Here is a 27,818-nt window from a genome sequence, read left to right as displayed (position 1 = left end):
GGAGGTCTACAATTGTTTTCTGAGGTCTTGGCTGATTTCTTTAGATTTTCCCATGATGTCAAGCAAAGTGGCACTGAGTTTGAAGGTAGGCCTTGAAATACATCCACAGGTACGCCTCCAATTGACTCAAATGATGTCAATTAGCCTATCAGAAGCTTCTAAAGCCATGACATCATTTTCTGGAATTTTCCAAGCTGTTTAAAGGCATAGTCACCTTAGTGTATGTAAACTTCTGACCTACTGGAATTGTGATACAGTGAATTATAAGTGAAATAATCTGTCTGTAAACAATTGTTGGAAAATTACTTATGTCATGCACAAAGTAGATGTCCTAACCGACTTGCCAAAACTATAGTTTGTTATCAAGAAATTTGTGGAGTGGTTGAAAAATTAGTTTTAATGACTCCAACCTAAGTGTATGTAAACTTCCGACTTCAACTGTAAATGTGCTAGAATAGAATAGAATACAATACCATATAATAGAATGGGTTAAAATGAACTGTAGAAAGAAAGGGAGAGTAAGAAGGGAGCTGTTCTGACTCACTGTCTGGTTGCATGTTCTCCTTTTCCTGAATGGGCTATTGATAGATCAGTCCTGACAGATATCTGTCTATCCCTGTCTCACAGCTTGATCATATGCCTTAGTCTCCTGTAGAATGGAATAAATATAGGCTACTTTATACATTTCCCAGGGGGAATTAGTTTGATATAGGCTACCATGTATTTGTCGCCTATAAAATCACATAATTAAATCATAACATTGTTACCTCAAAATATAATTAAATCATAACATTGTTACCTCAAAACATAATTAAATCCCTAGACTAAAATCACAACAAAGTCTCTGATGATTCTGCTTGGTCCCTCACATTGATTTGACTAATTGATTAAATTCATTGATTGATAAATTCAATTGATTGATCAATTCTTTCTATCATTTAATCATTCATTACTATCTCTTCTAACATAAAGGTTTCAAACTCACTTCATCAGACATGTGACCATAATTATTTCTCCTGACACAGTATACAGTACCGGTCAAAAGTTTGGACACATCTACTCATTCAAGGGTTTTTCTTTATTTGTACTATTTTCTACATTGTACAATAATAGTGAAGACATCAAAACTATGAAATAACACATATGGAATCATGTAGTAACCAAAACAATGTTAATCAAATCAAAATATATTTTAGATTTTAGATTCTTCAAAGTAGCCACCCTTTGCCTTGATGACAGCTTTGCACACTCTTGGCATTCTGTCAACCAGCTTCACCTGGAATGCTTTTCCAATAGTCTTGAAGGATTTCACACATATGCTGAGCACTTGTTAGCTGCTTTTCCTTCACTCTGCGGTCCAACTCATGCCAAACCATCTCAATTGGTTTGAGTATGGGTGATTGTGGAGGCCAGGTCATCTGTTGCAGATACCTAGGTGTCTGGTTAGACTGTAAACTCTCCTTTCATACTCACATTAAGTATCTCCAATCCAAAATTAAATCTAGAATCGGCTTCCTATTTCGCAACAAAGCATCCTTCACTCATACTGCCAAACATACCCTCGTAAAACTGACTATCCTACCGATCCTTGACTTCGGCGATGTCATTTACAAAATAGCCTCCAACACTCTACTCAGCAAATTGGATGCAGTCTATCACAGTGCCATCCGTTTTGTCACCAAAGCCCCATATACTACCCACCACTGTGACCTGTATGCTCTCGTTGGCTGGCCCTCGCTTCATATTCGGCGCCAAACCCACTGGCTCCAGGTCATCTATAAGTCTTTGCTAGGTAAAGCCCTGCCTTATCTCAGCTCACTGGTCACCATAGCAGCCCCCACCCGTAGCACGCGCTCCAGCAGGTATATTTCACTGGTCACCCCCAAAGCCAATTCCTACTTTGGCCGCCTTTCCTTCCAGTTCTCTGTTGCCAATGACTGGAACGAATTGCAAAAATCACTGAAGGTGGAAACTCATAACTCCCTCACTAACTTTAAGCACCAGCTGTCAGAGCAGCTCACAGATCACTGCACCTGTACATAGCCCATAGCCCATGTAAATAGCCCATCCAACTACCTCATCCCCATACTGTTTTTTTCCCCTCCTTTGCACCCCAGTATCTCTACTTGCACATTCATCTTCTGCACATCTATCACTCCAGTGTTTAATTGCTAAATTGTAATTATTTTGCCACTATGGCCTATTTATTGCCTTACCCGCCTTATCTTACCTTATTTGCATACACTGTATATAGACTTTTTTCCCCCTATTGTGTTATTGACTGTACGTTTGTTAATCCCATGTGTAACTCTGTGTTGTTGTTTGTGTCGCACTGCTTTGCTTTATCTTGGCCAGGTCGCAGTTGTAAATGAGAACTTGTTCTCAACTGGCCTACCTGGTTAAATAAAGGTGAAATAAAACATTTAAAAGAAATTAACTCTCCTTCTTGGTCAAATAGCCCTTATACAGCCTGGAGGTGTGTTGGGTCATTGTCCTGTTTAAAAACAAATAATAGTCCCATTAAGCGCAAACCAGATGGGATGGTGTATAGCTGCAGAATGCTGTGGTAGCCATGCTGGTTATTTGTGCCTGGAATTCTAAGTAAATCACTGACAGTTTCACCAGCAAAACACCCCACACCTCCTCCTCCATGCTTCATGGTGGGAACCACACATGTGGAAATCATCCTTTCACCTACTCTGCATCTCACAAAGACACAGTAAAAGGCACATGACAGCTCACTTTGAGTTTGTCAAAAGACACCTAAAGACTCTCAGACCATGAGAAACAAGATTCTGTGGTCTGATGAAACCAAGATTGACCTCTTTGGCCTGAATGCCAAGCGTCACGTCTGGAGGAAACCTGGCACCATCCCTACGGTGAAGCATGGTAGTGGCAGCATCATGCTGTGGGGATGTTTTTCAGCTGCACTTTTTTGGTTACTACATGATTCCATGTGTTATTTCATAGTTTTGATGTCTTCACTATTATTCTACTACATTGTGAAAAATTGTACAAATAAAGAAATAGTACAAATAAAGAAAAACCCTGGAATGAGTAGGTGTGTCCAAACTTTTGACTGGTACTGTATATTGGCAACATTTTAAATACCTTTCTATTAACTCCAATGCAATGATTTGGCACAAAATAACAAATGTGTCTTATCAGTTACCTACTACCTATTTGTATTTATTTATTCTTCATTAGCATTAACAGGACCAATGAAAATGGAAGTAACATTGTGCCTTTAAAACAAGTAGAAAGAGTCTAGACGTATTCATGTGAGGTGTAAAAACCCAGGAGGCTACACCCCAACAGACCTCTATACTGAGGATGGTCAGCACAGGCCTCTATACTGAGGATGTTCAGCACAGACCTCTACACTGAGGATGGTCAGCACAGGCCTCTATACTGAGGATGGTCAGCACAGGCCTCTATACTGAGGATGTTCAGCACAGACCTCTATACTGAGGATGTTCAGCACAGACCTCTATACTGAGGATGGTCAGCACAGGCCTCTATACTGAGGATGTTCAGCACAGACCTCTATACTGAGGATGGTCAGCACAGGCCTCTATACTGAGGATGTTCAGCACAGGCCTCTATACTGACGATGGTCAGCACAGGCCTCTACACTGAGGATGTTCAGCACAGGCCTCTATACTGAGGATGGTCAGCACAGACCTCTATACTGAGGATGTTCAGCACAGACCTCTACACTAAGGATGTTCAGCACAGACCTCTATACTGAGGATGGTCAGCACAGGCCTCTATACTGAGGATGTTCAGCACAGACCTCTATACTGAGGATGTTCAGCACAGACCTCTACACTGAGGATGGTCAGCACAGACCTCTATACTGAGGATGTTCAGCACAGACCTCTATACTGAGGATGTTCAGCACAGACCTCTATACTGAGGATGTTCAGCACAGACCTCTATACTGAGGATGTTCAGCACAGACCTCTATACTGAGGATGTTCAGCACAGGCCTCTATACTGAGGATGTTCAGCACAGGCCTCTATACTGAGGATGTTCAGCACAGACCTCTACACTGAGGATGTTCAGCACAGACCTCTACACTAAGGATGTTCAGCACAGACCTCTATACTGAGGATGGTCAGCACAGGCCTCTATACTGAGGATGTTCAGCACAGACCTCTATACTGAGGATGTTCAGCACAGACCTCTAAACTGAGGATGGTCAGCACAGAGCTCTATACTGAGGATGTTCAGCACAGACCTCTATACTGAGGATGTTCAGCACAGACCTCTATACTGAGGATGTTCAGCACAGACCTCTATACTGAGGATGTTCAGCACAGACCTCTATACTGAGGATGTTCAGCACAGGCCTCTATACTGAGGATGTTCAGCACAGACCTCTATACTGAGGATGTTCAGCACAGACCTCTATACTGAGGATGTTCAGCACAGACCTCTATACTGAGGATGTTCAGCACAGACCTCTATACTGAGGATGTTCAGCACAGGCCTCTATACTGAGGATGTTCAGCACAGACCTCTATACTGAGGATGTTCAGCACAGGCCTCTATACTGAGGATGTTCAGCACTAACAACGTGGTGATGGCTCCACATATATACCCAGAGCCCTGCTCTGAGAGGCCATGGGCTGGTTCTGCTGCACTATTGGCACAAGGGAACAAGGGAACAATTGGTCAGCATCTTGATAATCATGTCAGTCATCTTGCTGTCAGTTTGGCTTCAGAATAACTGGATAAGTGTGATGTGTCCTGATACAAGAAAAAATGTATAATAGAAAGATATATATGTTAAAACATATCTAAAATATATGAAAAAAGAGAGACAACTCCAGGCCTTGAGGGCTGTTGTTCTGCTTGGTTTTCATATCATCCCAGGACTTATTAACGATCAATTAATGTCATTGATTGGTTTGCTAATCTGAACACTGGTTGCCATGTTGAAATCAATCTCTCATTAAATGTCAAGGATAAAAATCCACAAACACTGCTGCAGCCTATGAACCCCTCCTTTAAAGGGATAGTCCATTCAAAAGAATGACAATCAACATACACTGTTGAGCTTAAGGACTGGATATGAAGGACCCCTCCTTTCAAGGGATAGTTCACTCGAAAGTTCTTCTGACACTTTTCTGTTCTGAAGATCTGCAAGTTTCGGTCTCAAATGAATGAGAAATATATATAGGCACCATCTAACTCAAGTTTATTAAATGATTACAACATAGCAATTATCCAACAGTGATTATTGAAATAATTTGTAGGCCTACCAACTCTAATACACTATACATTTTCTCACTACATATAAGGTAGAATACAAAACTGTAGTTAAATTAATTATTTTATTAGGAATATCCATTCCTTATAATTGCAATGACTTGACAGGTGTCCACAGATCTGTATCTGTAGCCTAGTGTCCAATTTTAACCTTTCACCTGAGAAAGAAAGCTGTTTCCTAACGTCTAAAAACACCTCCAATTGAACCTTTATATGTTAGCATACATACCGTACCCTTATGTACTACTGCACACACAGCCAACCTTCCTCACCCAATGAATTTCTCTTCATACTACTCTGAAACTTTTCTCAGCGGCTCTTTTTCAAAGGCGTGGGTATGACAAGGCCTCCTTGTCGACCAATCACCAACGAGAAACCCGTAAAGTGTGTAGAGCAGCGTCCAATCAGCAGTTTGGGAGGCTGTTTTGAACCGACCCGGCCGCTAGCCAATCAGGCCGTTCTCGTATTGAGCTAGCGCGAGGCTGTCTACATATGGATAGAGAAGACAGGAGAAAGGCGAGACTGTAGGATTCCAGAATCCAGACTGACTTGACTGCTGCTTGACAATACAGGTACGTTACTTGTTATAACAATAATAACATTGTATTCTTTTTTACTACCACCATCTGAATAACTTATATTATTTACTTGTGTTAAATGATGTGGTTATTTTAATAATTTGAAGTGAGATTATGTTATTGTTAAGTCTTTCTGTGGTATTTTAGTGCAATTATAGTTTAAATGTGCTTAGATGTTATTCATTTTGCAGACAAATAGTGTTTGATAATTTTTCTCCCCATAATGTGTGATTTATTGTGGTATTGACAGAAATCGGCTGAAAATGGCCTTGATCTATTTTAATATTGTTTACACGGTCATTTATCATAAAGAAAATTAACATGTCACTGTTGTCTCGTGGACTCTGTTTTTTCCTGATTTTTAAAGTAACCAAAAGTTATTAAACTGTAATTTTCTGAGACTTGTATTCCTCACACGCATCGCTGCTGTGTGTAACACTGTGAATATGGCTGGCTATAGCCTGTCTACGAATAACACTGTTCTTCTATTGCGACCCAATTTCGATGTCATCTACATAAATAATCATACATTTTCAGAATAAACGTTTGTTTTCCGCTGAACTCTTTTATCTCTATTCAACAATGTAAAGAAAATGTGAATGTCATCGTCGAAAAGCTGTTTTTGAGATTTGTTATCGCCCTTAGTCAAATGATTGCTCTCACCATGTAGTAAAATGGCTGGCGATTTAAACCATTGAGGAAAGGCAGCGCTAACGCAGAGAAGGGACGGGGAATTGTTGGAGAAAAACAAATTATCTACGGACGAAAAATACTGCACTTTTTCGTTTTCCATTCGAAATGTTTATCTCTAACTTTCTGCATTAAAGTATTTTTATTTTTCTCTTTTTATTCATTTTCGCAACTTCTCGATTGCAGCAGGATGGCTGGCGCACTGTCTTTGTTACCGAGAGCAATGCACCAAGCGACAGTCAGGGGTATAACTTCAGAAAACAGTGAAATGTCACGAAATACGAAATGACAGTTTTAATATTTTAAGCCGAATAAAAAGAACGGTCTTTGTTTTATCTGACTACGTTGTTTTGTTTTTAATTAGCGGTTAAATGTAGACGTTATAGCTCTTGGAACCGGAGGGGGGTGTGTATCGCTTTGTTACATAGTCAACCCCGTAAGCCTTCCCCTCGCTCTACAGAAGCCATTTTATTCAATGGGAGCTCCAGCGAAGAACAGCACTCTCTTCGCCTGTATAGCAGCCACACTACCCAATACTAGGCGCTATGAACTGGGACTGAAAGCTACCGTACGGAGCGGGGAATTAAAACCCGAAAAATTAATAACATTTCTGGCAAAGTAAGATTGAAATAGGCAAGAAGGTGGAAAATAAACAGGAGTTTCTCTCATGAGGACGCATTTCACAAAATGGAAGATGAATAATTCGCGTTGATGACCTCTCTATTTTTCTCTGTATGTGTAGTTGAAGCTTCTCATTCTATCGCAACATAGTAACTAGTCGGAGCGCTCCCTATACTATAGCTTGTATGAAGAAAGTAGAGTTCGCGTTGCGTTGGATGCAATGGAGTAAAGTTTAGAGAGCTAAAAAATATGAAAATAAAAGGCAGAAAATGGCTAATGACAAGGAGATGGGCGGTGGCGAGGGGAGAATATGGTGGGGGCTTTCTTATTTGATTGAGATTTTAATGGGATGTGTTTTGTAAAAATGCTCATTTACTTTGTAGATTAGAATTCGATTATTTTCCAAAATGTAATTTATATCTAAGTATCAATTCACATTCCCAATAATGAAATTTCTCATATAGCCTATTTAAATCTAGATTAGAATTCGATTATTTTCCAAAATTGAATTTATATCTAAGTATCAATTCACATTCCCAAGAATGACATTTCTCAAATAGCCTAGTTAAATAATTTTAAGTATTTTTGAGAAATGAAAATAAAAACCTTACACTTTGAATAATGTATTGGTATTCCATTGTAATTACATAGTAAAAACAAATCAAAAACAGACATTACAACAGCACACAGTCTCATAGCCACATTTCCTTAATTCCATATTTTTTCCTTAAATCCCAATTTTCCTCCATTTTAAGACTCCTTGGCCAATTCCACATCTTCTCCCGAAGTCACACCTACAGAATGCAAATGCATTCCAACCAATTCTTATTCTAGATCTAATTGGAATTCATTCTAATTCTAAAACAGATTCTTATTCTAGAACTCCTTCTAAATTCTAATTCCCTTGTTCCCTTCTATGGTTCCACCACCTACCATAATAACCATCATTTATTCAACTTTTATAGCACTTTTCATTATATAAAGAATCTCGAAGCTCTTTAAAGCAACACAAAAAAAAGACAAGCAATTCAGAAAACAACAACATCATTCATGAGATAGAATGTCATGAGAGGGTTGTAAAGTTCATGGCTTGAGTGGTCTTTGGAGGGAGGTGGCCGAAGCACTGTATCAAGGTGGTTTGCCGTTAATGTGAAGTTGACCATCACCGGTGGTCAATGATGTTAAATTAATCTGTTGGGTGTTGTGTAATCACATTATTTCTGAATTCATTTGTCAATAAAGACCGCAGTTAGTCTCCAACATGAATTGTGTTTGACTCTCCATTCACAAATGTCATAAAATATTTATTGAAATATTCATTAAAATGAACATGCCATGGTGAATGTGCTTTGGCACTTGCATTGCATCACCTGATAAAAAAAAATATAGTATACAGGTACACTTTCCCAGAAGAAAATCAAACCACAACATTGAATTAACCCATTTTCATCTTCTCCACTCTAACCAGATACTGACCCAATCAACCAATTAACCAATCAACGAGTTCCAGACCGCAGCTAGGCCCCGCCCAGTGACCAGGATGGCTAAAGGCACTCCAGGGAAGCCCAAAGGCAAGATGTCCTCCTACGCCTACTTCGTTCAGACCTGCCGCGAGGAGCACAAGAAGAAGACCCCTGAGATACCTGTCAACTTCGCTGAGTTCTCCAAGAAGTGCTCCGGAAGATGGAAGGTGAGGAATGGATGGATAGATACTTTATTGGTCCCTGAAGGACAATTAATAACAATTTGTAGTTAGTTATCACGATGAAGTTGATTGATTGATTGGTGACATATAATGTTTTTTCACATCTTATTTCACAGTTATAGAGATGAGATTATGAGGATGATGGGATTGAGATCATTAACTAGCATGCCACGTGTTGTTGCCTGGCCAATACATCACACTATGCAGCCCGCACAAATGGTTATTCGAATAGAGTTCAAGTTAATTTAATTGAGTTTAACCAAAATTAAATTCAATCAATCTTTTGCTCGCAAATCTATTGTTCCCCTAAAGGACAAGGGTGGTAGCCTAAAGCTTACAAATCAAGAACGGCAAGTTATTTGTTAACTAAGGAGCGGTTACATGTTCCTTACTGCAGGTGGCGCAACAAGACCACATATCATGCTGACTTCTTATATTAAATGACAATTAGGCGACCTTCAATAGACCTCTCTGTTTGAATCAGTTTTTTTCCCATATTGTACCAAATGAACACTGGCCATGTGTCCATCTGTTCAAAGTCTATTGCTGGGAATGTTTTAAGTGGTGTAAATGTTGTGATTTTTTCCCCCCAGACGATGTCTGGTAAGGAAAAGGGGAAGTTTGACGACATGGCGAAGCAGGATAAGGTGCGTTACGACAACGAGATGATGCACTTCGCCCCTGGAGGCAAGAAGGGAAGGAAGAAGGACCCCAACGCACCAAAGAGGCCCTCGTATGTACCACATACACAGACTGGCACACACATACATGGATGGAGTCATGCACAGACAGACAGACCAACCGACAGATAAACAGACACACAAATACACACACTCCTTCACTCATGTTTTGGTTTTCAGTAAGTATATCAATACGCACATCAGACATCACGAGACACTAAAATGAAGAAAAAAAATCACAATAATAAATCAAATAATAATTTCTCCACAGCTCTGGTTTCTTCATCTTCTGTGCGGACCACCGGCCCAAGATCAAGGCCCAGCACCCCAGCCTGGGCATCGGGGACGTGGCCAAGAAACTGGGGGAGCAATGGAACAACCTGACTGATGCCACCAAACAGCCCTACCTGATCAAGGCCAACAAACTCAAAGACAAATACCAGAAGGTAAACTAAATGTATATTGATTGATGAATTGATTGGTTACATTACACCTTGTATCTGATATCTGCATTGTTTTAGTCACACATTGCACATTTTCTCTCTCTCTCTCTCTCACACACACACACACACACACACACACACACACACACACACACACACACACACACACTTCAACCAGGTACGTTATTAAGAACAACTTTCACTTTAATAATAACAACCTGACAACATTGCTACCAATCAAAACATCTACCAACCAACCAATCAACCAATCAAATGAAATAGAATCCAGTGTGTTTCTGTCACCTGACCCCAAGTGAGAAGCTCCAATTGGACACTAATATCCACCACTGTTGATTAGCAAGTGTAGCCCGGACAACACCCAATGTTGTCCCAGCCAGTCAAATAACACATTTGACTCTCTCTCTCTCTCCCTCCCTCTCTCTCCCTCCCTCTCTCTCCCTCCCTCTCTCTCCCCCAGGACGTTGCTGACTACAAGTCCGGTAAGGGCAAGGTGGTAGTTCCGAGCATGGCGATGGCCCCTAAGCCCATAACGAAGAGTAATATGGACGACGATGATGATGACGACGATGAGGAAGATGAGGAGGAGGATGATGAGGAGGAGGATGACGAGTAGATCGACTGAGTTCTGTTTTGTGTTTTATTATGATGGTGACGATAATGATGATTATTAAGTAATGCGTTTTCCTTTCCAGTTTGAAATGCGATTTTTAGGGTTAAGAAGAAACACAGGTGATATCTTTTTATGTTCCTTAATGACATTGCTCCGCACCCTGCCCTCCTTCATTCTACTCCCTCCTTCCAACCCTTTGTTGTTTTGACGTTGTCACTATGTTGATTTTGTGTTAACTGCTTCTGTAAAGTTCTCTTTGTACATTGTCATGTTAAAATGTTGAGACTGTACGTTACTATGGCAAATGTGATTGAACTCGAAGTATATCCCTAATACCCCCCCCCCCCCAACAGCTGTGTGTGTGTCTGTGTGTGTGTGTTTGTGTTACCGTCCCCATCTCACCAGCACTGTCCAGTGTCTTCCTCAAAACCCGCCTAGCAATGTCTCTTTAACAGGCTCTATATCGATTCAACGGAGAAGCATTTAAAACCAGTGGTAGCATTGCAGTATATATAAACACCTTTTTGTTTCTGGGATTCGTCCCAAATTACACCTTATTCCTTATAGAGTGCACTACTTTTGACTAGGGCCTATAAGGAATCCCATGGAGCTCTGGTTAAAAGTAGTGCACTATATAAGGAATAGGGTGCTATCTGGGACTTTGTTTTAAAAGAATGTGCAAGGTGTTGTGTTACTGTATATGGTTGACTTAGACTTTAGTCCATGTTTTTTGTTGTTGTTTTTTTATGATTATTTTTCTGAGGCCGCCAGATGTAAGGTGATTTCTGATTGCACATATCTAGTAGGGGTGGTGTTGTTGTATCTAGGTGGCTGTTTGTGTAGCTGTGTGTTGGTTGTTGCACCAGGAAGTGTTGCCATGGTGAAACTAACTCCCAGTTCAACAGCCTCCCGTGTAAACGAACAGTTAATACTATGGTTCAGGGTCGTTTAGTAACTTCCACTACAGTCACATTTTCACTTAGTCATGCATTGATGTCAATGGGAGACAAAGTGAAAATTTGACTTAAGTGAAACTTAAGATTCGCTCCTTTGAAACCGAGGAGGATGGAAACATCCAAATAACAGTATATAATGGAAACTATCATTTCCTTTTTGGCTAAGTGCATTTTTGCTATTAATCGTTCGTTGTTGTAAGATCTCTCATGATGAAAAACAAAAAACGACACAGAGTGAAAAAGCACGACTATTGAAGATAATAAACCTGTACTTATCTGTATCTAAGATTTTTTCTTTTTTGTATGTTTAGAAAAAGCTATGTTTGGAATTATTATTAAAGTATGACATTTTTACACATGGTGTTATGTATTAATGATTTTCATTTTGCTGCTTGAAAGTCTCTCTCACCGAAACCTTCTCATCTTGTCATGTGAAACCCCCAAAACACATCATTATTAAACAAGTTGTCTGAATATTATTATAACTAAAAGTGGATCTGCAATAAAGAGAACATACATTTCTCATTGAACTTTATACTTTACTCCAAGAAGAATGATTGAACTCTACTTTACTCCTAGAAGAATGCTTGAACTCTGTACTTTACTCCTAGAAGAATGCTTGAACTCTGTACTTTACTCCTAGAAGAATGCTTGAACTCTGTACTTTACTCCTAGAAGAATGCTTGAACTCTGTACTTTACTCCTAGAAGAATGCTTGAACTCTACTTTACTCCTAGAAAAATTATTGAACTCTGTACTTTACTCCTAGAAAAATGATTGAACTCTGTTCTTTAATCCTAGAAAAATGATTGAACTCTGTTCTTTATTCCTAGAAAAATGATTGAACTCTGTACTTTACTCCTAGAAGAATGATTGAACTCTTTACTCCTAGAAAAATGATTGAACTCTGTTCTTTAATCCTAGAAACATAATTGAACTCTGTACTTTACTCCTAGAAAAATGATTGAACTCTGTTCTTTAATCCTAGAAAAATGATTGAACTCTGTACTTTACTCCTAGAAAAATGATTGAACTCTGTACTTTACTCCAAGAAGAATGCTTGAACTCTGTACTTTACTCCTAGAAGAATGATTGAACTCTTTACTCCTAGAAAAATGATTGAACTCTGTTCTTTAATCCTAGAAACATAATTGAACTCTGTACTTTACTCCTAGAAAAATTATTGAACTCTTTACTCCTAGAAGAATGATTGAACTATTTACTCCAAGAAGAATGAATGAACTCTGTACTTTACTCTTAGAAGAATGATTGAACTCTGTACTTTACTCCTAGAAGAATGCTTGAACTCTGTACTTTACTCCTCGAAGAATGATTGAACTCAGTACTTTACTCCTAGAAGAATGATTCAACTCTGTACTTTACTCCTCGAAGAATGATTGAACTCTGTACTCCAAGAAGAATGCTTGAACTCTGTACTTTACTCCTAGAAGAATGATTGAACTCTGTACTTTACTCCTAGAAGAATGATTGAACTCTGTACTTTACTCCTAGAAGAATGATTGAACTCTGTACTTTACTCCTAGAAGAATGATTGAACTCTGTACTTTACTCTTAGAAGAATGCTTGAACTCTGTACTTTACTCCTAGAAGAATGCTTGAACTCTGTACTTTACTCCTAGAAGAATGATTGAACTCTGTACTCCAAGAAGAATGCTTAAACTCTGTACTTTACTCCTAGAAGAATGACTGAACTCTGTACTTTACTCCTAGAAGAATGACTGAACTCTGTTCTTTAATCCTAGAAGAATGATTGAACTCTTTACTCCTAGAAGAATGATTGAACTCTGTACTTTACTCCTAGAAGAATGACTGAACTCTGTACTTTACTCCTAGAAGAATGATTGAACTCTGTACTTTACTCCTCGAAGAATGATTGAACTCTGTACTCCAAGAAGAATGCTTGAACTCTGTACTTTACTCCTAGAAGAATGATTGAACTCAGTACTTTACTCCTAGAAGAATGATTGAACTCTGTACTTTACTCCTCGAAGAATGATTGAACTCTGTACTCCAAGAAGAATGCTTGAACTCTGTACTTTACTCCTAGAAGAATGATTGAACTCTTTACTCCTAGAAGAATGATTGAACTTTGTTCTTTATTCCTAGAAAAATGATTGAACTCTGTACTTTACTCCTAGAAAAATGATTGAACTCTGTTCTTTAATCCTAGAAACATGATTGAACTATGTTCTTTACTCTTAGAAGAATGATTGAACTCTGTACTTTACTCCTAGAAGAATGATTGAACTCTTTACTCCTAGAAGAATGATTGAACTTTGTTCTTTACTCCTAGAAAAATGATTGAACTCTTTACTCCTAGAAGAATGACTGAACTCTGTTCTTTAATCCTAGAAGAATGATTGAACTCTGTACTTTACTCTTAGAAGAATGCTTGAACTCTGTACTTTACTCCTAGAAGAATGCTTGAACTCTGTACTTTACTCCTAGAAGAATGATTGAACTCTGTACTCCAAGAAGAATTCTTAAACTCTGTACTTTACTCCTAGAAGAATGACTGAACTCTGTACTTTACTCCTAGAAGAATGACTGAACTCTGTTCTTTAATCCTAGAAGAATGATTGAACTCTTTACTCCTAGAAGAATGATTGAACTCTGTACTTTACTCCTAGAAGAATGACTGAACTCTGTACTTTACTCCTAGAAGAATGATTGAACTCTGTACTTTACTCCTCGAAGAATGATTGAACTCTGTACTCCAAGAAGAATGCTTGAACTCTGTACTTTACTCCTAGAAGAATGATTGAACTCTGTACTTTACTCCTAGAAGAATGATTGAACTCTGTACTTTACTCCTCGAAGAATGATTGAACTCTGTACTCCAAGAAGAATGCTTGAACTCTGTACTTTACTCCTAGAAGAATGATTGAACTCTTTACTCCTAGAAGAATGATTGAACTTTGTTCTTTATTCCTAGAAAAATGATTGAACTCTGTACTTTACTCCTAGAAAAATGATTGAACTCTGTTCTTTAATCCTAGAAACATGATTGAACTATGTTCTTTACTCTTAGAAGAATGATTGAACTCTGTACTTTACTCCTAGAAGAATGATTGAACTCTTTACTCCTAGAAGAATGATTGAACTTTGTTCTTTACTCCTAGAAAAATGATTGAACTCTGTTCTTTAATCCTAGAAAAAATATTGAACTCTGTTCTTTATTCCTAGAAAAATGATTGAACTCTGTACTTTACTCCTAGAAGAATGATTGAACTCTGCACTTTACTCCTAGAAGAATGATTGAACTCTGTACTTTACTCCTCGAAGAATGATTGAACTCTGTACTCCAAGAAGAATGCTTAAACTCTGTACTTTACTCCTAAAAGAATGATTGAACTCTGTACTTTACTCCTAGAAGAATGATTGCACTCTGTACTTTACTCCTCGAAGAATGATTGAACTCTGTACTCCAAGAAGAATGCTTGAACTCTGTACTTTACTCCTAGAAGAATGATTGAACTCTGTACTTTACTCCTCGAAGAATGATTGAACTCTGTACTCCAAGAAGAATGCTTGAACTCTGTACTTTACTCCTAGAAGAATGCTTGAACTCTGTACTTTACTCCTCGAAGAATGATTGAACTCTGTACTCCAAGAAGAATGCTTAAACTCTGTACTTTACTCCTAGAAGAATGATTGAACTCTGCACTTTACTCCTAGAAGAATGATTGAACTCTGTACTTTACTCCTCGAAGAATGATTGAACTCTGTACTCCAAGAAGAATGCTTAAACTCTGTACTTTACTCCTAAAAGAATGATTGAACTCTGTACTTTACTCCTAGAAGAATGATTGCACTCTGTACTTTACTCCTCGAAGAATGATTGAACTCTGTACTCCAAGAAGAATGCTTGAACTCTGTACTTTACTCCTAGAAGAATGATTGAACTCTGTACTTTACTCCTCGAAGAATGATTGAACTCTGTACTCCAAGAAGAATGCTTGAACTTGTACTTTACTCCTAGAAGAATGATTGAACTCTGTACTTTACTCCTAGAAGAATGATTGAACTCTGTACTTTACTCCTAGAAGAATGATTGAACTCTGTACTTTACTCCTAGAAGAATGATTGAACTCTGTACTTTACTCTTAGAAGAATGCTTGAACTCTGTACTTTACTCCTAGAAGAATGCTTGAACTCTGTACTTTACTCCTAGAAGAATGATTGAACTCTGTACTCCAAGAAGAATGCTTAAACTCTGTACTTTACTCCTAGAAGAATGACTGAACTCTGTACTTTACTCCTAGAAGAATGACTGAACTCTGTTCTTTAATCCTAGAAGAATGATTGAACTCTTTACTCCTAGAAGAATGATTGAACTCTGTACTTTACTCCTAGAAGAATGACTGAACTCTGTACTTTACTCCTAGAAGAATGATTGAACTCTGTACTTTACTCCTCGAAGAATGATTGAACTCTGTACTCCAAGAAGAATGCTTGAACTCTGTACTTTACTCCTAGAAGAATGATTGAACTCTGTACTTTACTCCTAGAAGAATGATTCAACTCTGTTCTTTACTCCTAGAAGAATGACTGAACTCTGTACTTTACTCCTAGAAGAATGATTGAACTCTGTACTTTACTCCTCGAAGAATGATTGAACTCTGTACTTTACTCCTAGAAGAATGACTGAACTCTGTACTTTACTCCTAGAAGAATGATTGAACTCTGTACTTTACTCCTCGAAGAATGATTGAACTCTGTACTCCAAGAAGAATGCTTGAACTCTGTACTTTACTCCTAGAAGAATGATTGAACTCTTTACTCCTAGAAGAATGATTGAACTCTGTACTTTACTCCTAGAAGAATGACTGAACTCTGTACTTTACTCCTAGAAGAATGATTGAACTCTGTACTTTACTCCTAGAAGAATGCTTGAACTCTGTACTTTACTCCTAGAAGAATGATTGAACTCTTTACTCCTAGAAGAATGACTGAACTCTGTTCTTTAATCCTAGAAGAATGACTGAACTCTTTACTCCAAGAAGAATGATTGAACTCTGTACTTTACTCCTAGAAGAATGACTGAACTCTGTACTTTACTCCTAGAAGAATGATTGAACTCTTTACTCCTAGAAGAATGATTGAACTTTGTTCTTTACTCCTAGAAAAATGATTGACCTCTGTTCTTTAATCCTAGAAAAATGATTGAACTCTGTACTTTACTCCTAGAAAAATGATTGAACTCTGTTCTTTAATCCTAGAAACATGATTGAACTATGTTCTTTACTCTTAGAAGAATGATTGAACTCTGTACTTTACTCCTAGAAGAATGATTGAACTCTTTACTCCTAGAAGAATGATTGAACTCTTTACTCCTAGAAGAATGCTTGAACTCTTTACTCCTAGAAGAATGCTTGAACTCTGTACTCCTAGAAGAATGATTGAACTCTTTACTCCTAGAATAATGATTGAACTCTTTACTCCTAGAAGAATGATTGAACTCTGTACTTTACTCCTAGAAGAATGCTTGAACTCAAGTAGTATTTTACTGTGTGACTTTTACTTTTACTTGAGTCATTTTCTATTAAGGTATCTTGACTTTTTTATACTCAAGTTCTTGAGTACTTTTTCCACCACTGCCCAGCAGGACATTTCTTTAACCAAGACCTGTCATGAGCTTTGACACTATGGCTCTCTATAGGGTCCACAGATCTATTGCTAGGCAACGTTTGGATAATATTAATAATTATGATATTACTAATAATCGGGTCTGAATTATATGAATAGTGTCCGCTGGATTACAAGGGGTTGATTAGAGGCTGTTTTAAATGAATTAGAGAGTGGAGGCACCTTGGTTCTCTCTCTAGGGTTAGCGTTCGGGTTGTGGTTGAGGTTAGGGTGGTAACAGGATGTGAAAATGAGGCTAGGGTTAAGGTTAGAGTTGAGGCTGGAGTTGAACCGGGATGTGGATATGACGTTAACCCTAACCCTAACCCTAGCTTCATGTTCACATCCCACCTCAACCCTAAACTTAGCTTCATGTCCACATCCCACCTCAACCCTAACACCTAGCTTCATGTCCACATCCCACCTCAACCCTAACCCTAGCTTCTTGTCCACATCCCACCTCAACCCATCCCCTAGCTTCATGTCCACATCCAACCTCAGTCCTAACACCTAGCTCCATGTCCACATCCAACCTCAACCCTCTAGCTTCATGTCCACATTCCTCCACTACCCTAACTATAGCTTCATGTCCACATCCCACCTCAACCCTAACACCTAGCTTCATGTCCACATCCCACCTCAACCCTAACTCTAGCTTCATGTCCACATCCCACCTCAACCCTAACCCCTAGCTTCATGTCCACATCCCACCTCAACCCTAACACCTAGCTTCATGTCCACATCCCACCTCAACCCTAATCCTAGTTTCATGTCCACATCCCACCTCAACCCTAACCCCTAGCTTCATGTCCACATCCCACCTCAACCCTATACCTAGCTTCATGTCCACATCCCACCTCAACCCTAACTCCTAGCTTCATGTCCACATCCCACCTCAACCCTAACACCTAGGTTCATGTCCACATCCCACCTCAACCCTAACTCTAGCTTCATGTCCACATCCCACCTCAATCCTAACCCCTAGCTTCATGTCCACATCCCACCTCAACCCTAAACCTAGCTTCATGTCCACATCCCACATCCCACCTCAACCCTAACCCTAGCTTCATGTCCACATCCCACCTCAACCCATCCCCTAGCTTCATGTCCACATCCCACCTCAACCCTAACACCTAGCTTCATGTCCACATCCCACCTCAACCCTAACTCCTAGCTTCATGTCCACATCCCACCTCAACCCTAACACCTAGCTTCATGTCCACATCCCACCTCAACCCTAACCCCTAGCTTCATGTCCACATCCCACCTCAACCCTAACACCTAGCTTCATGTCCACATCCCACCTCAACCCTAACCCCTAGCTTCATGTCCACATCCCACCTCAACCCTAACCCCTAGCTTCATGTCCACATCCCACCTCAACCCTAACTCTAGCTTCATGTCCACATCCCACCTCAACCCTAACTCTAGCTTCATGTCCACATCCCACCTCAACCCTAACACCTAGCTTCATGTCCACATCCCACCTCAACCCTAACTCTAGCTTCATGTCCACATCCCACCTCAACCCTAACCCCTAGCTTCATGTCCACATCCCACCTCAACTCTAACACCTAGCTTCATGTCCACATCCCACCTCAACCCTAATCCTAGTTTCATGTCCACATCCCACCTCAACCCTAACCCCTAGCTTCATGTCCACATCCCACCTCAACCCTACACCTAGCTTCATGTCCACATCCCACCTCAACCCTAACTCCTAGCTTCATGTCCACATCCCACCTCAATCCTAACCCCTAGCTTCATGTCCACATCCCACCTCAACCCTAAACCTAGCTTCATGTCCACATCCCACATCCCACCTCAACCCTAACCCTAGCTTCATGTCCACATCCCACCTCAACCCATCCCCTAGCTTCATGTCCACATCCCACCTCAACCCTAACACCTAGCTTCATGTCCACATCCCACCTCAACCCTAACTCCTAGCTTCATGTCCACATCCCACCTCAACCCTAACACCTAGCTTCATGTCCACATCCCACCTCAACCCTAACCCCTAGCTTCATGTCCACATCCCACCTCAACCCTAACACCTAGCTTCATGTCCACATCCCACCTCAACCCTAACCCCTAGCTTCATGTCCACATCCCACCTCAACCCTAACCCCTAGCTTCATGTCCACATCCCACCTCAACCCTAACTCTAGCTTCATGTCCACATCCCACCTCAACCCTAACTCTAGCTTCATGTCCACATCCCACCTCAACCCTAACACCTAGCTTCATGTCCACATCCCACCTCAACCCTAACTCTAGCTTCATGTCCACATCCCACCTCAACCCTAACTCCTAGCTTCATGTCCACATCCCACCTCAACCCTAACACCTAGCTTCATGTCCACATCCCACCTCAACCCTAATCCTAGTTTCATGTCCACATCCCACCTCAACCCTAACCCCTAGCTTCATGTCCACATCCCACCTCAACCCTATACCTAGCTTCATGTCCACATCTCACCTCAACCCTAACTCCTAGCTTCATGTCCACATCCCACCTCAACCCTAACACCTAGGTTCATGTCCACATCCCACCTCAACCCTAACTCTAGCTTCATGTCCACATCCCACCTCAATCCTAACCCCTAGCTTCATGTCCACATCCCACCTCAACCCTAAACCTAGCTTCATGTCCACATCCCACCTCAACCCTAACCCTAGCTTCATGTCCACATCCCACCTCAACCCATCCCCTAGCTTCATGTCCACATCCCACCTCAACCCTAACACCTAGCTTCATGTCCACATCCCACCTCAACCCTAACTCCTAGCTTCATGTCCACATCCCACCTCAACCCTAACACCTAGCTTCATGTCCACATCCCACCTCAACCCTAACCCCTAGCTTCATGTCCACATCCCACCTCAACCCTAACCCCTAGCTTCATGTCCACATCCCACCTCAACCCTAACTCTAGCTTCATGTCCACATCCCACCTCAACCCTAACTCTAGCTTCATGTCCACATCCCACCTCAACCCTAACACCTAGCTTCATGTCCACACCCTGATTCCTCCTTATCGGTTAAAAAAGACTCTACCAATTTTTTTTCTTCTTCCATTGGTGGTCAAAAAGGCAAGGGTGGGCTGTGCCTATTTGTTGTGCATTCACAAGCCTCTGCCGAGTCCCCAACAACCGGATGTTCCGGTTTTCTGGGGAAGTAAAAGGATACGCAGCCCGCTATTGATCTAGTTTCAGGCGTTTATTACATGCCTGCTAACCTTTCACTGATGCACATGATTCCGAAGAAGCGATTGGTCGAGGGCGGTGTCTGTCAGACGGTGAGGGCGTAGCTCTCACCCTCGCTCACTGTCAGAGCTCGAGGGACGAAACGAAGAGTTCGTTTCCGTTTGTAGGCTGCGGAAACCGAGTTTCACAGAGCTACGCAAGCCGAACAGAGACCGATTGGAGCTCGATCCTACGACCGAGAGGAGGAAAGAGGACAGTATTGAGGAAGACCTTGTAATCAAAATACCGTCCAAATTTACACAAATATTACACTTTAATAGCACTGAAACCCAGTGCCTGTGAAGATGGGAGACAAGGCGGGGACCAGGTAAGGAGAAATGATCAGTCTTTGGTTGTTTTTAGCGTTTACATTTTTCCGGTGATGTTTGTGTTATTTGGGAAAATAGGCAATCATAAGGAAGAAAAGGTATCCTGGTTTCGCATGCAGAGACATTCGCATGCAGAGACATTCGCATGCAGAGACAGGGCATGCAGAGACAGGGCATGAAAGGCAAGCAGCACACTGGTCGAGGTTCCCTAAGCAGCGATAACAGAAGGTTAGTTGAGAAGAGTGGAGGTTTCGTTGGTTCAGGGGAGAGAGCTAGAGGAGACAATGATGACAGAGAGAGAGTTTTAAGTGCGAATGAAATCATATTATCAATATGCAAGCGAACCCGTACTTCGCATTAGGCTATGAGCTTGTGGCGATACAGTTATCTAGAATGCAAAACACAGGGTCCGTTTGTACCTGTCAAATTGAGTGTAGGGAGGGGCTAGTCAATACTGTCGAAATGAACTTCAATCTGATTAATTCTACCCTACTCCTGCTAGATTGCTAGTTCCCAACGTCAGACAGCCACAGATTGTATCAGGCTGAAACAAAGTGATGAACTCGGCTACGGTAGCCACAAGCGACATGATACATTGTTTATAACAAACATTATATCACCGTGTGCGGCAGCATCGTTGTCAACGTCGTAACTATCTTATTACAATGTAACGCAACCCAGACTCAAATAGAGTGGCCTACTGTAGCCACTTCGTTGACGATACACATAGGCTACTTCCTCTTTAAAGTAGCAAGTAAAGGGACAAGTGTTACCCTGAAAATGTCATGCGACTGTCTGTCAGTTTGTCTGCAGTTTCTGTGAAAATCAAAATGTAACGTTAGGCTACTATTGTGTTAGTTTACCGCAGCACCGAATCATGACACGGTGACACCCCCGACTATGACGTGGGTTTGACGTATGGTTCTGGGTTTAATTCTAACGCACGCACAATGTGGTAGTGGGGGTAGGTCAAGCCTTGGAATTTAATGTGATCTGAGAGAGAACAATGGGTTCCATATGAAATACTCTCTATTCCTCCCCCTCTCTCTCCCATCCCTCCCTTTCTCCCTCTTTCAATTCAATTCCAATGTAAGGGCTTTATTGGCATGGGAAACATATGTTAACATTGCCAAAGCAAGTGAACTAGATAATATACAAAAGTGAAATAAACAATAAAAATGAACAGTAAACATTACACTCACAAAAGTTCCAAAAGAATGAAGACATTTCAAATGTCATATTATGTGCAAATAGTTAAAGTACAAAGGGGAAGATAAATAAACATAAATATGGGTTGTATTTACAATGGTGTTTGTTCTTCACTGGTTGCCCTTTATTTGTGGCAACAGGTCACACATCTTTCTGCTGTGATGGCACACTGTGGTATTTCACCCAGTAGATATTGTGGTATTTCACCCAGTAGATATGGGTGTTTATCAAAATTGGGTTTGTTTTGAATTCTTTGTCGATCTGTGTAATCTGAGGGAAATATGTGTCTCTTCTCTTGAGAGCCACGTCTGCCTACGGCGGCCTTTCTCAATAGCAAGGCTATGCTCACGGAGTCTGTACATAGACAAAGCTTTCCTTAAATTTGGGTCAGTCAAAGTGGTCAGGTATTCTGCCACTGTGTTCTCTCTGTTTAGGGCTTTTTGTTTAGTCATGATTTGGTTGGGTCTAATTGTGTTACTGTCCTGGGGCTCTGAGTCGCTCTCTCTCTCTCTTGACCTCTCTGTCTCTGTATGAAATAAATTAAATACATCAAGTTCTTCCACACCGATCTCAACAAACCATTTCTGTATGGACCTCGATTTGTATACGGGGGCATTGTCATGCTGAAACAGGAAAGGGCCTTCCCCAAACCTTTGCCACAAAGTTGGAAGCACAGTATCGTCTGGAATGTATGAACTATTAGAATGAACTATTACACCCGTAAATATTTGTTTAACGGGTGTAATAGTAAAAGACCATCAGCAGCTTGTGAGTTTCAAGTTTGGGGAAGCTTACAATTTATCCTACAATTTCTACCTATCTGCGTGCCAGTTATGATTTTTTTCAATACGCGCATTTTCATGGAACAGTTTCACTTTCAGAGTAACTGTCACGTGGTTCATCATAAAGATCTGAAATAAATGAAAGCCTAGAACTCAGAGATGATACATCACAGGTCAATGCAGCAGTAGGCCTATAACTTCCATCGTCAACTAAGTAAAATACATAGACCTAAAGCCGACAAATAAAAACAGTAAAAAATATCCTGATGAAAATTCTGGTTCTTTCAATCGCATTATTTGTAAATAATACACTATCTATACAAAAGTATATGGACACCCCTTCAAATTACTGGATTCTGCCATTTCAGCCACACCGTTGCTGACAGGTATATAAGTACACAGCAATGCAATCTCCATAGACAAACATTGGCAGTAGAATCGTCTTACTGAAGAGCTCAGTGACTTTCAATGTGGCACTGTCATAGGATGCCACCTTTCCAACAAGTTAGTTCGTAAAATTTCTGCCATGCTAGAACTGCCCCGGTCAACTGTAAGTGCTGTTATTGTGAAGTGGCAACGTCTAGGAGCAACAACGGCTCAGCCACGAAGTGGTAGGCCACACAAGCTCACAGAATGGGACTGGCGAGTGCTGAAGCGCGTAGCGTGTAAAATCGTCTGTCCTCGGTTGCAATACTCACTACTGAGATCCAAACTGCCTCTGGAAGCAACGTCAGCACAATAACTGTTCGTCGGGAGCTTAATGAAATGGGTTTCCATGGCCGAGCAGCCACACACAAGCCTAAGATCACCATGCGCAATGCCAAGCGTTGGCTGGAGTGGTGTAAAGCTCGCCGCCATTGGACTCAGAAGCAGTGGAAACATGTTCTCTGAAGTGATGAATCAAGACTCACCATCTGGCAGTCCGACGGATGAATCTGGGCTTGGCGGATGCCAGGATAATGTTACCTGCACCAATGCATAGTGCCAACTGTAAAGTTTGGCGGAGGAGGAATAATGGTCTAGGGCTGTTCTTCAAGGTTCGGGCTAGGCCCCTTAGTACCAGTGAAGGGAAATCTTAACACTACAGCATAACACTGTTAGCAACGGGTGTGGCACGTGCACACATAGGAGGTCCAGTGAAAAAACATGCCGCCTATGGAAATCAAAGGCCCGTCCAAATGATTCGTTATGGCGCGGTCCCTGTAACAAGAATAATACGGCAACTATTGTCTAATAATAATAACAATGAAATGATAACAGTCAATGTCTACAACAACTCCATTCAGATGAAACAACTACCTGTCGTTGCACGTTGTAGCCTACTTCTTATTTAGGACTAGGTCATTTAGCCAACTTAATTCAGTCATTTGAATTCCGTTTTGCATTGATAAGCCTAGTGATCTCCCACATCTCGTTGCTACACATGGACCCTCCGACTAGTCCTTACAACAACAAGCTGAAACCCGCGAAACCGGTGTAGGCTATACAGCATGTATTTTTACAAGGCACACGTCATAAAAACTACATTCAAACGTTTGTTGTTTTATTAAATTAAGAATAAAAAATGTCATGGTATATCCTTGTGTGTAGCAATGTCACATGGATCATTTAATAAAATGTATTTATTTAATTTGACCAGAATTCAAAGTCACTGTCTGCCCGGCACACCTCGCACTGCGCCCTTAGCAACTCTTCATGCAGCAGGCAGAGGAGTGTATGGCTGAAATAACCTTTGACCTTCACTATCCCATCAGTACAGTATATAGCAAGGTTATTATAGTAAACTAAAACTGAACAAAAATAATTAACGAACCCGTTTGAAAAACCAAAACTACAGTATACTCAAACTATTATCTTTCTCTCCAAAACGAACAAAAAATAATTAAAACCCATAATGAATTATGTTCAGTTGTTGTTTTTTGGGTGAAGGGCAAAAATCAAATGGGTTTTCCAATGCGGGTTTCAAGCTTTTTTTCTGATGGGGTCTTCATGCTTGTGAATCTGGTGGGTTAATTCAGATGTACGGCTTTCCTACGCACTTCTCACTAGTTGGTATTCAGAATTATTTTATGAAGGTGCGTGACGGGCTTTACAGGCGTGGTGTAAAACTTTTAGGGCTCGTTCGTAAATTCACCCTGGCCATGTACTCCGATTACAGAGCACTCTCGTCTGAGTGTGCCAGAGCGCAGAATAATTGATGAATTTACGAACTCTCAACACCAGTTGAATATGTCGGGTAAACGTCGACAAAAAAGCAACACATTTACTCATAAAGTGTTAATTCAATAGGGTTTTCAGTAATGTTTTTATGTGTAACCTTCATTTAACTAGGCAAGTCAGTTAAGAACAAATTCTTATTTTCAATGACAGCCTAGGAACAGTGGGTTAACTGCCTTGTTCAGGGGAAGAATGACAGATTTGTACCATGTCAGCTCAGGGATTTGAACTTGCAACCTTTTGGTTACTAGTCCAACGCTCTAACCACTAGGCTACCTGTCACCCCATCTAAAGCCATGTGTAACGTTCGTCCAAAGGAGTCGACCAAGGTGCAGCGTGGAATATGTTCATCTGGTGATTTATTTACTCAGAACACGATAAAAAGTATTGAACAAAGAAAATACGACCGTCACGTTCTGTAGGCACACAAAGCAATACAAAAATAAGATCCCACAAACACAGGTGGAAAAAAGGCTGCCTAAGTATGGTTCCTAATCAGAGACAACGATAGACAGCTGCCTCTGGTTAGGAACCATACTCGGCCCAACACAAAGAAATACAAAACATAGAATGCCCACCCCACCCCACACCCTGACCTAACCACATAGGTTAGGTCAGGGTAGCCCCCACACCGCCCGCTGATCCCCCCGCTTCTGTGTCGCCGGAGGAACCAGACTGGGCTGCGGACCGCCGCTCGAGGCTCCGGGCTGCGGACCGCCGCTGGAGGCTCCGGGCTGTGGACCGCCGCTGGAGGCTCCGGGCTGGGGAGTGTCGCTGGAGGCTCCGGACTGGGGAGCGTCGCTGGAGGCTCTGGACTGGGGAGCGTCGCTGGAGGCTCCGGACTGGGGAGCGTCGCTGGAGGCTCCGGACTGGAGAGCGTCGCTGGAGGCTCCGGACTGGAGAGCGTCTCTGTAGGTTCCGGACAGGGGACCTTCGCTGCAGGCTTCGTGCCATGGATCATCACTACTGGTTCCGCGCCATGGATCATCACTGGAGGCTTTGTGCCATGGATCATCACTGGAGGCTCCGGGCCATGGATCATCCCTACAGGCTCCGGGCCATGGATCATCACTGGAGGCTTCGTGCCATGGATCATCCCTACAGGCTCCGGGCCATGGATCATCACTGGAGGCTTCGTGCCCTGGATTATCACTGGAGGCTTCGGACCATTGATCATCACTGGAGGCTTCCTACGAGGAGCTGGAACCGGTCTCACCGGACTGGGGAGATGCACAGGAGACTGGGTGCGCAGAGCAGGCACAGGGCACACTGGGCCGTGGAGGCGCACCGGAGGTCTGGAGCTCAGGGCTGGCACACCCCGTCCTGGCTGGATGCTCACTGTAGCCCAGCAAGGGCTGGGCACTGGTACAGGACGGACTGTGCTGCGCTGGTGAACGGGGGGTATCGTGCGTAGAGCAGGCGCAGGATAACCTGGGCCGTAGAGACGCACTGGAGGCCAGATATGCTGAGCCGGCGCACTTCTTCCTGGCTGACGGCCAACTCTAGCACGGCAACGGTGAGGAGCTTGCACCGAGCGCACCGGGCTGTGAGTGCGCACTGGCGACACAGTGCGCATCACCGCATAACACGGTGCTTGCTCGGTCACTCGCTCCCCACGGAGTTGGCTCAGGTCTTAAAACCGCCTTAGCCAATCTACCCGTGTGCCCCCCCGAAAATGTTTTTTGGCCGCTGCCTCTCGGCCTCCTGTTGCTTGCCTAACCGTTCTTCCCAGTATCGCCGTTCTGCCTTCGCTGCCTCTATCTCCTCCGGCGGGCAGCGATACTCTCCCGGCCTTGTCCAAGGTCCTGCCCCATCCAGGATCTCCTCCCAGGTCCAGTCATCCTGCCCACGCTGCTTGGTCTTTTTGTGGTGGGATCTTCTGTAACGTTCATCCAAAGCAGTCGATCAAGGTGCAGCGTGGAATATGTTCATCTTGTGATTTATTTAGAGAAACAAACCCTCTCTCTCAGGTCAGGGCGTGACACCATGCCTTTAAATTTGGTGTACAGACCCACTAGAATATATGGAGAAAACGTTCAGAATGTTAGGGCTCAATGAAAGAAAGCCTTGTAAATTCACGCATATTCACACATATTCACATATTCACGCATATTCGCGCATATTCACACATATTCACGCATATTCGCGCATATTCACACATATTCACGCATTTTCGCGCATATTCGCACATATTCGCACATATTCGTCTCATTTTCAGCACTTTGACATTCTATGAAAAGCGCTATAGAAATGTTATACATTATTATTATTATTATTATTATAAAATGGTTCAATCCGTGAAATATTAGAAGGGGAGAAATGTGTGCAATAGGGGTTGAACAGTGGTCCTATAAATCGACCCTAATGATCCTCACTAATCCAGGAAGTGTGTTGACAACGTTCCAGTGGTGGTGAACCGTGTGCCAGGCTCCAGGTCTTAGCTGCTGGGTATAGTCTGCGTTACATAATGATTCAAATAGACAAGTTATTGCACAACTTGTAATACATTAGCCTAAAATGATCCACTTTTTATAGCGATCGTCAGGAACAACCACATGAACGTAACAGAGGAAAATAAAGATAAAGTAACGATGTAAAGACTAAAACTAAAGTCAGTGACAGTTGTAAATGTATCTGGGTTTAACTGACGCTGGTTACCAATAGTGGCTAATATTTAACACAATACAAATGGTCAAAAAATACAGTGAAAAGTCTGGGAATATAATGAAAACATTCTAGAAATCATAAATCAACTCAGTAGGTTTGGAGCTATACTATCATTTGCACATGGCTAGAGTTTA

General features: G+C 41.6%; 2 protein-coding genes across 2 annotated transcripts in view; both read left to right on the top strand.

The window, feature by feature from the left end:
• The first annotated feature begins 5,816 nt into the window (after window positions 1-5,816).
• On the top strand, window positions 5,817-11,943 carry hmgb3 (High mobility group protein B3). The gene is given in 5 exon segments (NM_001140499.1): window positions 5,817-5,850; window positions 8,636-8,857; window positions 9,466-9,605; window positions 9,824-9,998; window positions 10,474-11,943. Coding segments are annotated over 4 exon segments (621 nt in total). The 5' UTR covers window positions 5,817-5,850; window positions 8,636-8,707; the 3' UTR covers window positions 10,630-11,943.
• An 8,513-nt stretch (window positions 11,944-20,456) lies between these two features.
• LOC106577890 (arrestin red cell) overlaps window positions 20,457-27,818 on the top strand; it is a 100,389-nt gene continuing 93,027 nt past the window's right edge. Inside the window, exon 1 of the mRNA XM_045701535.1 lies at window positions 20,457-20,808. Within this exon, the coding sequence (XP_045557491.1) occupies window positions 20,786-20,808 (23 nt within the window). The 5' untranslated portion in view covers window positions 20,457-20,785. The remainder of the gene's footprint in view (window positions 20,809-27,818) is intronic.

Source organism: Salmo salar, chromosome ssa18, assembly GCF_905237065.1.
Source record: "Salmo salar chromosome ssa18, Ssal_v3.1, whole genome shotgun sequence".
NCBI classification, from domain to species: Eukaryota; Metazoa; Chordata; class Actinopteri; order Salmoniformes; family Salmonidae; genus Salmo; species Salmo salar.
Note: the sequence above shows the minus strand (reverse complement) of the source record. Positions and strands in the feature narration are given on the sequence as shown.